General features: G+C 46.0%; 1 protein-coding gene across 1 annotated transcript; it reads right to left on the bottom strand.

The window, feature by feature from the left end:
- Nucleotides 1-12,313: 12,313 nt before the first annotated feature.
- On the bottom strand, nt 12,314-14,337 carry LOC128267733 (solute carrier family 35 member F5). The gene is made up of 7 exons (XM_053004632.1): nt 14,181-14,337; nt 13,973-14,110; nt 13,845-13,901; nt 13,537-13,770; nt 13,289-13,471; nt 12,921-13,231; nt 12,314-12,846 (listed from the first exon to the last, which is right to left on the bottom strand). Exons 1-7 carry the CDS (start codon nt 14,268-14,270, stop codon nt 12,537-12,539), a joined length of 1,323 nt encoding a protein of 440 aa, XP_052860592.1. The 5' UTR covers nt 14,271-14,337; the 3' UTR covers nt 12,314-12,536.

Raw genomic sequence — 14,337 nt, forward strand, 5'->3', positions numbered from 1 at the left:
AACGCGGGACTCGTTCGAATGTTCGACTACTAAACGCGGACAGAGCGAGAGGAGGACACACCAGGATGCTGCTGACTCGGATGAGCCACCCAAGTACACTAATGCCACTAGACGGGCCGGGCCGTTGCTTTTATAGTCAAAAAACTGCACTAAGCCCGGGCCCGAGGCAGGTCTCTCGGATGACGACGATGACGACCCCACTCCGGTCAGCCTGAGGCCCAAACCGACGGGCGGGTGCCGCGGTGGAGCGAAGCTCACTCTCGCGCGCATTCACTTCGCAGAGGCTTCCGGAGACCGGAGAGTAACCCCCGCTGTGTGACTCTTGCCGCAACCCGTTCAATTACCTACACACGCTGCCGTCGCCGAGGGTAGGGATCGCAGCATGGAAACTTGGACAACAAAAATTCAATGAAGAAGCTCACGAGAACATGTGGCCGGCCCGGCGCTACGCTGATTCTCGGTTCCATCGGAGGCCATCGGTCACCGGACGTTTGGCTCCGGGCAGGTGATTCCCCGGGCCGTGCGTTCACTTCCTTCACGGCGGCAGGATTGACGGCAGTTGAACAATGTCGAGTGAACGCAAAATCCAATAAGCCATCCACGTTGGGGTGATCCTCTCGTGGGAACTTCGTGGCGCCATATAAGGACACCTGCGTTGACAAATTTGCTCACCAATTTGTTCGGGAGAATTAGTAATTACAAGCGGCCTTACTCATAAGCCAAAGATGGTCAGGGCAGTGGCCATGAGACACACGCACTTTGTTCTAATGCAGCGTGGCAGATAATAAACTAATTGTCGCAGCGAGTGCTCCACAAGCGTGTTGGTTTTGAACCTTAATCTGGAAAATTTATTGGGTTGTATCGACAAGTAATCGTGGAAATTTCCTTCCCTCTACAATATATTCACGTCCAACATTCCAAAAACAAGAGCGTGTGAAGTGGCAATTTATACTGACGATACAGCCCTTATATCAACAAGCAAGGTAACCAAAACAGCGATTAAGAACCTACGCTCGTCAAGCTTGAAACACAATACAATACAATACAATACAACAAATGCATTCAAATAAATCATTTCTTATCCATTTCTTACACAAATTCGTTAATTCCTATAAAAATCATGACAATTACTGGAAGATAAAAATCAATCCCTCGAAAGTTCAGGCTATATTTTTTCCATATAAATTCAGCAAGAGAGTTGTCCCCCGACCTGGACAAAATACCATTATAGATAATCAAAATATATCATGGTCTTCTCACATCAAATACCTAGGATTGCTACTGGACAATAAACTTAACTACCGTCCACACTTAGAAATGTTACATAAAAAACTAGACATACTCATCAGTCTGCTTTACCCGATAATCAACAGAAAATCAAAACTAAACTTTTCAAATAAACTCCTCATATACAAAAGAATTTTCCTCACTCTTTCTTAACCTATGCCTCTTCTCTGTGGTCGCAGTGCTCCAAAACTAACTTCCAGTCAATACAAATGAGACTGAATAAAATTTTCGAAATGATCCTGAATTTACACTGGAGAACACCAACAAATCCCGTCCTAAACCCAATCAATCAACCGACGGCCTAATCAATAAATGCAATAATTCTATTCACCCAACAGTTAGAGAGCTAATTATCTGGATGCATTCAAACTACCCACATTTCGTTGATTTGTTACAAACCTTCAAGGATGTGTGTATGGTATCCCACATAATATAACCTTGTTTAGTGTCTTGCCTTCTACCCATGCTCAAGGTGGAAATATTTTTGCGTCAGACCCAGAAGTCGGGACCTTTTGAAAAAGCTGCTCTTCTGGGTCCGAATGTATCAGAGATATTCTTATCAAATCTTTTGGTTTTGTTACTATTTTGCCGTTAGAGTCTTTGTCAAATAGAAATAACAAAAAACACCATTTCATTAGCTAGGGCCACACGGAGCGTAAAAGCAAAGTGTAATGCCAAATCGTTCTAGCTATTAACTTTTATTTAGAAAATGCCTCATTGTTCTCTTACCGTCAGTGGGGAGCATTGCGATGGTGATTAATATAAAGCTATTGATTTGGGAGCTGAGAGGAAATCCCAATCGGTTCTGGTCGCAATGATCCTATGACGCAATCGATCCCTGCGAGCTGACGAGAAGATTTCGAACAGGATTCTACGCACATAAAAGAGTACACTCCCGCTGCGTCCAGTGCGTGAAGCTTCCGCACTACGTGACCAGGAGCGGCGGGGGCTGGTGTCAGGTTCGTTCGTCAATAAATCAAAAAAAAACACTGTGCCTGCGCCGTGCACCAAAAAAGAACAGAACACACACAGACCAATAAATGTGTAACGAAGCTAATAATTGGCATGATTTCGATGTCGATACCCGGCAGCCAGCGCCGGGCAAACCAATCAAGCTTAGCGCGGAGCCGGATTGGAGCCAGTAATTGACTTAATTATGGGGTGGCCACCCCACTTTGGCCCGGCGTTCTTTGGCTCAGCATCCGATTTACCAAACATTTACGCCCCAAAAGAACGAACCAGAAGACGGATGGCGATCGATCGATCTGCAGGGCAGGGCGGGCTCAGGCGGGCGGCAGAAAATCGTGCCACAATTATCGATCGAGCGGCTACACCGACTTCATGTCGATCGATCATGGTGCGCACCTGTGTCCACAATCCGGACCGGATCGGGGGCAAAAGAATGATCTCCGATGAGCGCACCGTGGCGGGAGCCAAGAACAGTACGCGTTCGCGATCGGATCGCGGTCCCTTATCTCGTGATCGTCCTCCGAGGGACCGACCGCCTCAGTGCGAAGGCCCTGCGAGTGTAAGCACCAATTGCGCAACGTGCCGGGAAAGCGAAGGAATGGCCCGTTTTCCCACTGTTTCACTTTCCACTGCCGAAAGTGCAAGTTACTCAACGCCCAACGTTGAGGAGTCTCTGCATCGCCGATCCATCGACGCAGCTCCGACGGTGTCCACCGGTTGTCAGCAGAAAAGGAGAAAAAAACCAAATGCTGAAACATTAATTTAATGCCATCATCCACGCCGGCACCGCCGGATGATGATGCAGATCGCCCGGAGATGCTCGATTTACTCCGAAGAACTGGGCTCATGTGAAAAAGTGGTGGAAAACAATCGAAATTTGTCACTCGAAGAATTTGTCACTCTGCCCGGTGTGGCGATGATGGGGCCAACGCGCTACGATGGCGGCACAGATTGATGAATCTTTTGTTCCTTAATGGGCCACCCGAGTCGGCACGGCGTTTGGAGTCGTCGGATGAGAAGGACACACGCCAGGCACTTGCATTAACGCTCTCCGCGAAGTGTCGAAGCGATTTGTCTCGTCCGTCCCTTCGCCCGTGTTTGCCCTTCTTCGTTTTGTTTGTTTTGGGTCACATACGGGCCAGAGGCAGACCATCAAAATGGAGTTGGTTAAGATGTTAAGGTTAATTATGATTCGCAACATTTTCATCGGACCGGCGCGCATAACGCACTTGACCGATGATGCACGGTGATGCAGATTCACGGTGATGCACCGTTGGCCCACCATCATCACCGCACACAGACACACATATGATATCATCATCAGCGCCAGCGCCTAGCTCCACGATCAGATACTGGAGTGGCACTTTTTGTTTGGCCCATCGATGGCCCTGAGCCCCGTGTACAAAGTGCAGAAACGTATTACTTATTCACAAAACACCGGGACCGGGAGAAGGGTTGAGGGCCGAGGGAGCGCGCGGGGTTTGTAGTAAAAACCATCAACAACGATCGTCAAGTTGTAATGAGTTTCGCTAAGAACGGATCGGACCGGGGCTGCATTGGTGTCGGACGGGGCGAGCATAACGCTGAACAGAACGGAATATCTTAACCTCGATGAATATTCATCGTGAAGCCTTTCTGCGTGCATTTTTACTACCGAAGCCGCCTGCACTTGTTTTTCGCGTACACTAACGGCACTAACGGTCAATCAACATAAATTTTCAAACGAGATTTGCTATTCGGTTTCAGTCGATCACCATTTATGTCCGTTTGATCATTCGGTGCTAATCTTTTCATAGTGTGATTGTGTGTGGCTTAGGATAGGTTACAGTTCAGACCTAAGTCTGTGGGTTACGCCTTATTTGAAAAACAAAATAAATGCAATCTCGTTGGTACTGCTTTAATACTCTTTTTGAACAATGCTTCAAACGGTAAAATATTTTAGAATGAAATATATCACTTAGAGTTTAAGGATGGACCGAAAACGGGGCGCCAAATGGGGCTGCCAAAGGATTGTGATATTTTACCATAATCATCTACTAGGCTGTTCAATAAGTTCGTATGGTAGATAAGAAAAACACACTTTTACGATTTGAAATGATCATGAAGCTTCCTAAACATCAATACACTTGATCCAAGGAGACTCCAATTTATAAATTCCATCCCTGAAGTGAAAAACTGTAACGCTTTTAAAATACGCTTCTGCAGCTGTTATGACGTCATCATTTGATAAAAAACGCTTTTCACGCTTTTGTTTTTGGTCTTAAAACATATGGAAGTCCCTAAGGGTCAAATCTAGTGAATACGGTGGATTCTGCAACAATTCGATCTCTAATTAATGGATTTTGGTCATTTTCAAAATGCTGTTGTAACAGAGCGCATTGCCCTGATGAAAGAGGATGTTTTTCTTCTTCAAACCGGGTCTTTTTCACAAATTTTCTCTTTCAGTTGGTCGAAAATGTTACAACAATAATCGAAATTTATTGTTTACCAGTTTGCAAGTAATCCGCTAACAAAATTTCATTCGCATCCCACAAAACTGATGCTAACACCTTTTTGGGCGATTTTTTGAAACGAACTCGTTTCGGAGCCGAATAACCTGGTTCACACCACTCTTTAGCCACTTGTTTTGATTCAAGACACATTGATTCACATTTGATTCACACATACGTTCATTTCAAGAGTGTACCCAGACAACAACAAAAATAGGCTCGTAGCAGCGCCCTGCATTAGTACATTCAAATACCTGCATTGGTTTGTCGCTTCTCCTTGATTAGAAAAACCCGAAACCAGCGAAAACAACACAATTCCCCAAATTTATTGCGTGTGAGTGATCTTTTCTATTACCTTTGCCACATAAATTACTCTCGTAACCGATTATGGCCGATCGTTTGGCTAAAAAAAAAACGAACGGTAAAATGTGTTCACATCACTTCGAGTCGCTTCACCTCTCGAATGCTTCGTGACCTTCGGAACAAGTGCCTCCCGTCCAGCTACGCTGGCTGCAACGCAGCCGCCGAAGAAGCTTCCTCCGAAGCACCGTTCCAGCAATTATTCACTCAAGTTCCTGGTTCCGGCAGCACTCCGGGCCGGTCGATTCATCTTTACCGAAGCCCACCCCATAGCCGATGGTTTATGAGGTAGTTTTCGATCGGGTTCTCCGAAGAACTGTCCGGAACGCGAAGGTGCGCGGGTTTTTGTTTGTTTTGTGTTCTCAGCCTCGGAAGCCACATCCACTGAAGAGAGAACGAGAGAGAACACCTGGTACAGGGGAACCCCGTTCCGGCAGGAACCGGTGCGCCGGCACGTTCCGGCTCACAATCAAGTGACAAGGAGTGATGGGCCTTAAGGCGTGTGATCAAACACGCTTGCGGGCCCCGTTCGGAGTGTCACGGTGGGGTAACGACTTCAACGTCGACAAACACACGAACCCCTAATAGATAATCATATGAAGCGTAAAGCAAAATATTTATCTCTTTAGCGAATCGTCCCCATATCGCCGTTGTCTCGGTTTAGCGTTCAAAAAATTTCGCACAACAGATTATCATGGCCGCTGCAAGTTGCGGTCTCAATTGTTCCGGGCGTACGGGCGGTTCACGGATGTGCACTAGAGCCGAGCTCCTCTTGGGCACACTAATGAGGCCGACGCGCCCCTCACCACTAAAGACACTCGACCGTCAACAGCTGAAGGTAATAGGAAACGTAAAAGGTAAACGAAAGAAATACACCCAGCATGAGTTTGCCACCCGGTTTCTACACACCACACTTTGCATTTTAGACTTAATTTCAGTCATCTGGTGCAAATGGAAGATGGATGCTAAATCACGCAATAATAATCAACCTCTCCGGAGCTGTGCGCAGAGTGTGTTTGGTGTGTTTCAGAAGCTTCGAGCCATCGCGCCTTTGTTTGCTCGTCAAGATGACGCGAACCGAATCGGTAGCAAATTAATTAAATCGTAATCGTTTCCAAACCTCTGACGGTTCCAAGCGGAAGACACACATCTTGCTGGGCGCAATGGCCCACTGGCGGTGCGAAAACGAACTACCGAGGGGTGGCAGAAAAAAAAAACGGATTATAATACAGTTTTCCATCACACATTCGTCGCTTTGGGGGTTGTTTCTAGCAGGTTCTGTGAGAAGAGATTCCAATCACGGATTTCCATCGACCTCGTGATGGGTCGCATCAGCTCGACTATTTATCATCACGGCGCCCCAGGTCGTTTGATTAGGAACAATTTTCGATCGACGGCTGATTGTGCCCTTCAGCGCCCTGCTACCGGACTGTACCGGATTCCGCGCGTTGGCTGCACTACATTGATTCATCAGGCACGATGGCGTTAATTGTGCCCTCAAGACGTGAGGGCAACAAAGCAGACTCAAAGACGCTCGCTGTGAGGTCACGTGCGTCTGCATGCATCGTGTGCGGGGTGGGGAGGCCAACAACGTCGCTCAATACATCATAGTTAACCCTCGGATGTTCAGCATTTCATATGACTTTCAGGTACTTTACGTTTCGGTTAAGGTGTTGCAGTCGTTGATTTGAGACACAATTCCATTTGGTTTAGAAACGGACAGTCGATCGTCGCAAGTTTACGTGCTTTCGAAACGCACTTTTACCACAATGGGTTAACCGGTGCACGAGTCTCCCACCAGTTAGTGTCATTAACTTTGAAACTACAAACGGGAAAAACGGATGCATGATGCAAGCGACCCGACTCGCCGACTCCGGTGTCACCCTAGCCCCAGGGTACGAAGCAGATGAATCGGAGCTATTAGTGACTCATTCACCGTTCGGTCACAAATTATCGCAAAAACCGGTATCGGAATGCCGGCTACTTGTACTGTGCATATTGATGCACGAAGAAGACAGAAAAAAAGGATTTTACGTTTTAACGGTGTGTTTGCCAGCGTTAATTACCATTCAAATCAATCAAAATCTAGTACGCTGCTGCAATCGACTACGTATGCCGCAAATAGGAATCCTTTTCATTAGAACCGGAAAATGAGCAGAATATCGGTGCACCAGCAGGAGTACCACAAACGAAGCGTTCCACGATGGTCTACAAATGGGAAATGAATGGTCAAATATTATTGTATCACAAAATATGTTGAGGAAATAATTAAGAGCAACATTGATCACTTTATGATCCTTAATTTATGATATGTTTTCCTTCATATCAGATCTCAAATTTAGTTGAGGAGAGTTTGTTTCGGCCACATTTCTCCAAACAAAACTATTAAGGGTTTCGATTGTTCCTCAAATAACCCAACAATTTGCATCAACGATATCGCAGTAGCCAAAGTAAACAAGTTGAGCTAGAACTTTGTGAGAAAACAAGATGACCAACCGCACCTTCAACTTGTAATCGTCGTTGGGACCTTCCGAGCAGCCTTGAACGATTAAATTGCAATTCAACAACTAAAGCGTGATGAGGGGTCGAGTACGACCTGCGTTCGGCACACATTTGCTTCCAAGTGACCTACAACCTTACAAAAAATCAACAGAACGAGCAAAACAACTTTACCCCAAAAGAGACGACGGTCTTTCGCTGGGCAAACGCCTCAGTGAGCGAAACAAATGTGGTACACACTAGAAGAAACGAAGAATAGTACAGAAGAATTGACGGAGAATAATAAGTAAACCGAGTGGACAAAAGGGCAAGCCAACTTTTGCTACCCGTTGGCTCAGTGTGTTGCACATTTCCAGCGATTCATCGAGCCACAGCCACCGACCGACCGATGGTTAACTGCGACTGCGAGGCTTTTGGCTACGCCTTTTCATCACTTCCCATTCTCGTTTAGCAGCCAAATCGATTCGTTCCAGAGCATCGCAGTCAGTGCCGGGCGGTTGTCGACCAGCCTCCAAGCACCCTGATGGCCACCCCAGGCCACCGAAGGTTAGAGCAGGTATCCTCCCCTCGGCACGGTTCAACCGTGCGACCGCCGTGTGTTGCTAATTCATCTTGGGCTGCTCGTTTTTTTAATCCACCATCGTCAAATGTGCCCGGTACGGTGCCAATCCGCTCGGAACCAATTGCCGGAAGGCCATCTTCAAAATCCGATTTGATTTCGCTCTCACTCTGCCTCTGCCTAGGTCGTGTGCGCTTGCACTTGTGACGTTGATTGATGGGTTGCCGGTTCCAACAGAAGGACTTGCGCTACGTGCCGGTAAAGCATTTTAAATTTTCATTTCCACCCGTCGTCGATCGGGAGTCGGAGCACTTTGATAGCTAAACACGGGAAATCGGGAACCACCCCTGGTTATGTCATCGTGCCATTTAGCCGTAACCCGCGGGGTATCGGGGGAAGGATAACGAACGGAACTTGGTTTCAGTTATCGTCGCACTCCGGCGAAATGTTTATGTCCGGGGATGTTTATTGTTCCTTAAAACATGTCACACTCGCGATCGTGTTCACCGTGCCTCCCTCGCTCTAGGATCGCTCGTCTTTCCCCGGACCTACTGGCCCAGAAAAAGAGAGGGGCGCGCGGGAGAGAGAAGGCGCCCGGGAACGGTCCCGAGCGGACCGGATGTGTTCGGTACTACCCAGAGAGTGAGAGTGAGTGTGTGGTGTGTTCCGCTAGAGTATAGAGGTAAAGGTACAATCATTAAACAACTCACACGCGATACGCAACAGATTACATTCAACACTTCCGCCTGTCTTATTATCGTTATCATTTGCTTAGTATGGTTCTACTGGTGTAAAGTTGTGTACGTACGTGGGTGTGTGTTTTCTTGCATTTCTATGATTACTCTCTGTTTGCTTTTATTGTTTTGAATCTTATTACTTGTTAAATACTTTTGTTTTTACCGCTCGTATTCACGCACGCCCGGTTTTCCGTTCCGTTTTGGCGACTTTCGCTCCGTTACTTCTTATTAATCTGCGCACTACGCAGGGGCGCTCGCTCACTTCAGTAGCAAACGGTAGGTGTAAATCTTATCGGAATAAATGGGTTTTGTTTTTATCACATATAAATTGTACAAAAAACCTATCCTACTACCCACAGTACAAGGAATGTGCTCGATCGCTGTGCAGCTCGCTGCACACCACGCTCTCTACCTATGTGGCGTCGTATCTTGTTATTCGCTTTCCGAATGCCTTCAACTAGCTGTTTAATTTCATTGCCCCATTTGTTTTAATTATTGATTATTTTTACACTAACGTTTGTTCGGTTGCGTGTGTGTGTGTGTATAGTAGAAAGTTTACGATTAAGTTCTTGTTTTCTCTGTTTTGTGGATGTGTCTTCCAGAGGTTTCTCCTTTCCATCCACGATCAGTAATTTGCGGCAGCTTCTGTTCGCTTTTTTCGGGGACAGGATTGAAAACGGGGAACCCCGAAAAACACGAATGTATACGCTATTGGCGGAGTCTTTAGAGGTTTGAGAACACAGTTTGGGACAGTAGATCGTAGAGGGGTGTAATACGGGTGCCACTGCTGCTGCTGCTGCTGCTGCTGCTATGGAAGCTAAGGTGCGGTGGTTAATAAGTGAGTACGTTTTAGGATGTGTGCCTGTTCACGAGATCTGCTATTGCTCGACAAACTATGGCTAACCTGCATGTAAATTCATGTTCTCGATGTCGACACGAACAATGATCTCTCCTGGAGGAGATACAACAACTATCCATCCACCAACACTACTCTCCGCCAGCAGCGATCCGCATTCATACTCTCAACTACTGATCAATGATCGCAAGTGATCGCAAGAGGGAACTTTAAACTAATCAACCGTCACATAAATAGAGCGTGCAGCAGCGCGAAGACGGAAAAGGAGTGATGGAAACAAATTACCGTATTTTTCAATGTATAACGCGCACCTTTTTCCCAAGTTTTTTAGCTCTAAAATCTGGGTGCGCGTTATACAAGGGTAGTAAAAATTTTGTCTCCTCTAAACTTACAAATGTGCCCTTTTAGGTACATTTTTATGGTCGTATTCCGTGGTAAACATCTGTCAATCGTGGTAAACATTGTACCAAAATTGTTCTTTTCTGATCAAATGGAAGGAATAAACCTTTCAAATAAATGTTCAACCAATAAAAAATATTACCAAACTAACTTTGGTTTATTACCAAATGAAATCATGTATCGTTAAAGAAACACCCTGTAGTATGTCTTTTGCAATGTATACGCATTTTATCTTTAGTCTACTTTAGAATATTTATAGAATAATATAGATTTTTTTTAGATTATTTAGCATAATAATATTTGTTGGATATCACATATCTGAAAAATGTACAATAAAAAACTTTTTTTCCAAATTTTTTCTCTTAAAATATGGGTGCGCGTTATACACGGGTGCGCGTTATACATTGAAAAATACGGTACAATCCTAACATTTACATTCGGTCTGTATCTTAGTCTTTCAGAGTTGCCCTTTCTTCTTAATTAAACTTTCTTCCTTGCGAAGCGAGTCACGCGTCGAATACTTAGTTTGCCTCAGATATACCCTACGGATTTATATCACAATCATAAACTCAAAATACATTTATAGTATCTACACTGGCTAAACTGGTTACTGGCTTGTGGATTTGGTGCTCTCCGGTCCGTGCTATCCCGGATAGTAGTATCACCTGGCCCGGGTTGCGTTTGTGCATAGACTCTGCATCTGCTCTGCATTACTAAGTCAGTCACGTGCCTGACGGAAACTCACTCAAACAAATGCTACACAATTCCTTCCGTTCCGTGGATGCGGCCATAAATTCCTCGTAAGCTAGCGAAATAGTCTACACGTTTAACATCACTACGAACGATCACGTCACGCGGATACGGTTTAGGGGGGGTTGTTATTCAACTTCAAAAAAGTCCTTAAACTGAGAAACAGAATTCACTCGAGATGGATTGCTTCTAGGTGTGATGTGTTTGCATCGTTTTGCATTGTAATCTCATAATTCAAAGTTCGCCGAGAGATTCAGATATACACGGTTGTTGAATGAGACACAGAAGTAAAATAAAGTTATTTTGGGACACGGTGCTGACCTAATACTGGAACTTCCGCAAACATATTTAGCATCGAAGCGTAAAGATCACCCCGCCGCTAACAGCAGCCAAAGCACAGTCTTTTGCTGTTATCTCATTATTATCATGAGTCAACATTTGTTTTGTAAAGCATTCGCGATAGACAGCCGCCAAGTTCTTAGCGCCAAGTGTTTTGCGACAAACGGGGAACCACATTACCCGAACAAAATAGTCGCTCAGTTTCTCCATACTGAGAAGAAAAATTTCACGGCGAATTGTTTTCTCGCCAAGGGGCAGAAAGAGAACGCGACAGTGAGCAGTATTTTCTCTCTCTGTCACGCTAATATAGCGTCCAGTCCGCCACTCAAACTGTTAGAAAAATTTTCAACAGTTAGGCCGAAGCGTAGAATAAGATACGACGCTAAAGAATTGAAGACGCATCAACGACGTAAAAATAGTGTTAAATAGTGAATTTTAAGCAGTTGCTTATTTCGGTAAGTAAATTTAAGCATCGGGAAGCATTTCTCGATAAGTATTTAGTTCTAAATCGTGAAAGTGCACCGCATTTGTTTACATTTTTAGCCGACCAGTCATCCTGCCATTGAATGCCAGCAACGCAGCGAAGCCAGCGAACGATGATAACGATGCAGCGGATGATAAACGATGCTTGGAAACCTGCGATGTAGTGCTAAACTTAGACATAGAGTGTAGCAAAGTGCATGGCGGAAGCCAAACAGTTGAATAATTGCAGAAAAATGGTTAAGTTGTGATACTGAATAAAAGAAACATTTTGTTTACAACAGCGAACGATTTGACAGTTCAATGTGTGGGAGAGGATAGAGAAAGAAAGAAAAAATAGAAATATAGAGGGGAAAAGCGCTCACGGGCTCTCCAATCTTTTTGGGTTAAGAAGCCAATTATTGGGTTAAGAGGCGAGTTCTCAGTATGGGGATTGGGTTAAGAGGTGTAGATCTCAGTCTCTTAACCCAATCCTGGCCATAGTGAGAGGGACTCTCAAAAGTTGAAATTCTGCGATTAAAAAAATGAAAAATTGAGTGAATTTTTCGTTCGGGTAAAAGAAGGCAATAACCCATGAGTCGGCTCCATCGAGAGAACACTTTGGTGTACCTGGCATTTCAAAGAAGATTCTTCTAAAATTTTACACTGAACCATAAGAGGTTCATCATAGTACGGTCAAACGAATAAAAGTAATAATTTCCACTCCATTTTTAGACTGTACCTGTGTCAAATTTCTTGTGAAAGTTGTATGTGCTGCACACATCGGAACGGGGGGGGGGGGTTCATTGGACCCAAAAACACCACGCACGGATTCAATTTTCGTGACTTCCATCGATCAGCGACTCGTGCTGTTCTTCCAGATCTGGTATCCGAACGACGTTCGTCTTCCGACAGAGCCACAGGCGTCGGTAGACCGATTTGCCAAACTTGAGCAGCGGGTCACAGTCGTCAAACTTCACCAGACAGGCCACCAGCAGCAGGGAGAGAAACATCGGCAGTGAACCGAAGTAGAACAGTGGTGGATACGTTTTGCCGTGCAGCACCATATCGAACAGCATGGCCAGCGGGATTTGCAGCGAAATGGCCACCGTTCCGATCAAAGACGACGTAAGAAAACATCCCCTGGAAGCAAGAGAGAGTGAGATACAGGTTAACAATAGAAAAAACCCAATTGCAAATACGTCCGTCCTACGTACCACAGCCAAAGTGCCTCCGACAGTACGGTGCCGACAAGCCCGTTCAGAAAAAGCACCATAAACTGGCGCCGTGTCGGCAGCTCGAACACTTCCAGCTGGGAAAAGTTCAACACGAACAGCAGCGGCCACAGGAGCAGCAAGTTCCACAGGCCGACGAAGCCAAAAAACAGTGGAATGCTTATCTTCTCTTCCGTGTCGCTCTTGCGCTTGACTAGCACCAGGTAGGACGCGTAGAAAAAGGCACTGAGCAGGGCCAGGACGATTCCACGCGACATTTTAGGCTCGTTAATCTCCGACAGTGAAACCATCACCTGGCGTGAACCGAAAGATTAGATGGGCGTTTCGAATACTTGAGGTGCATTACCTACCGCGCCGGAAATGCTGAGCAGAACGGCAAAAAATTTGGTGAACGTTAGCTTATCGCCACACGACGACGGAAACATGGCGGCCAGGATGAGCGTGAAAAAGCTCGAACTCGAACTCAGCAACGTCACCATGGCCGTTTCGCTCGGTTCCAGAGCCAGTTGAAACATGTAGTTGGCAATGAACCACTGCAAACGATAGTCACCATTACTGAAAGGCCCGCTGATGGCCCGGAAGAAGACGTGGAACTCACCAGCACACAAAACAGTAACGCTATCCGGGCCGTTTTGTGGTGAGACTTTTGGCGGTGCACCCTCAAGCTGGCCGCATACGAAAGCCGCGACATGAGGGCCTCGGACGCTTCGTGCGGGGACATCTCGCGCACTTCGGCCACCTTGCTGAAGCGAACGCTGCGTATACTGGAGTCATCACTCTCCGTTCCTGACACCTGTGCGTCCGCTTTGATGGGCACAAACGAGGAATCGCTCTGTGAAGGAAGGAAGCGAAAGTTAATCAATGAAATCAATTGCACTAATGGGCGCCTGGGCGGCAATCACTTACCAGACTCGACGTTCCGTTGGCGAAAAAGCTTTCCTCCTCTTCGGTGGCCTCCATGAGCTGTGAACACAGGTTCGAGAGGAGAGGATTGGTTTAGGAATCGTTCGACCATCACTATGGGACCGTATTACCGAATAGTTGCCATTGCGAGCGCAGCTCTCCTTCCAGGGCGCTATCAATCCGAGCACTATCAAGTACATTGTGAACATGGAAGCCTTGAAGTAGGTGCAGAAGAAGGGTTTGTCGTAGTTTTCATTTTCGTAGAGAAACTGCAAAGGAAAAAAATGGAACAGTTGGTAGAGGGCGCGGGCGAAAATTGACGAAACCCACCGCACCTACCTTGGTTAGTTCGCTCGACGAAACCCATATGATATCGACCAGCACCAGCAGCACGATTCCGAGAATCAATTTTTGTGCCTTGTTCAACATGCTTTCCCGAGCCCTAACGCGCACCCCACGATCACGTGGTGTGCTATTGGGTGTCTTTAGGCAGATT

This window comes from Anopheles cruzii, chromosome 2 (genome assembly GCF_943734635.1).
Source record: "Anopheles cruzii chromosome 2, idAnoCruzAS_RS32_06, whole genome shotgun sequence".
Taxonomy (NCBI): Eukaryota; Metazoa; Arthropoda; class Insecta; order Diptera; family Culicidae; genus Anopheles; species Anopheles cruzii.

What these genes read in the sequence shown, in the direction of transcription:
- LOC128267733 (XM_053004632.1), bottom strand. Translation starts at nt 14,270, where the DNA reads ATGTTGAACAAGGCACAAAAATTGATTCTCGGAATCGTGCTGCTGGTG. An exon ending in CGTCGAGCGAACTAACCAAG is followed by an intron (nt 14,111 to 14,180) that starts GTAGGTGCGGTG and finishes TTTCCTTTGCAG; the next exon opens with TTTCTCTACGAAAATGAAAA. An exon ending in CTCGCAATGGCAACTATTCG is followed by an intron (nt 13,902 to 13,972) that starts GTAATACGGTCC and finishes CTGTGTTCACAG; the next exon opens with CTCATGGAGGCCACCGAAGA.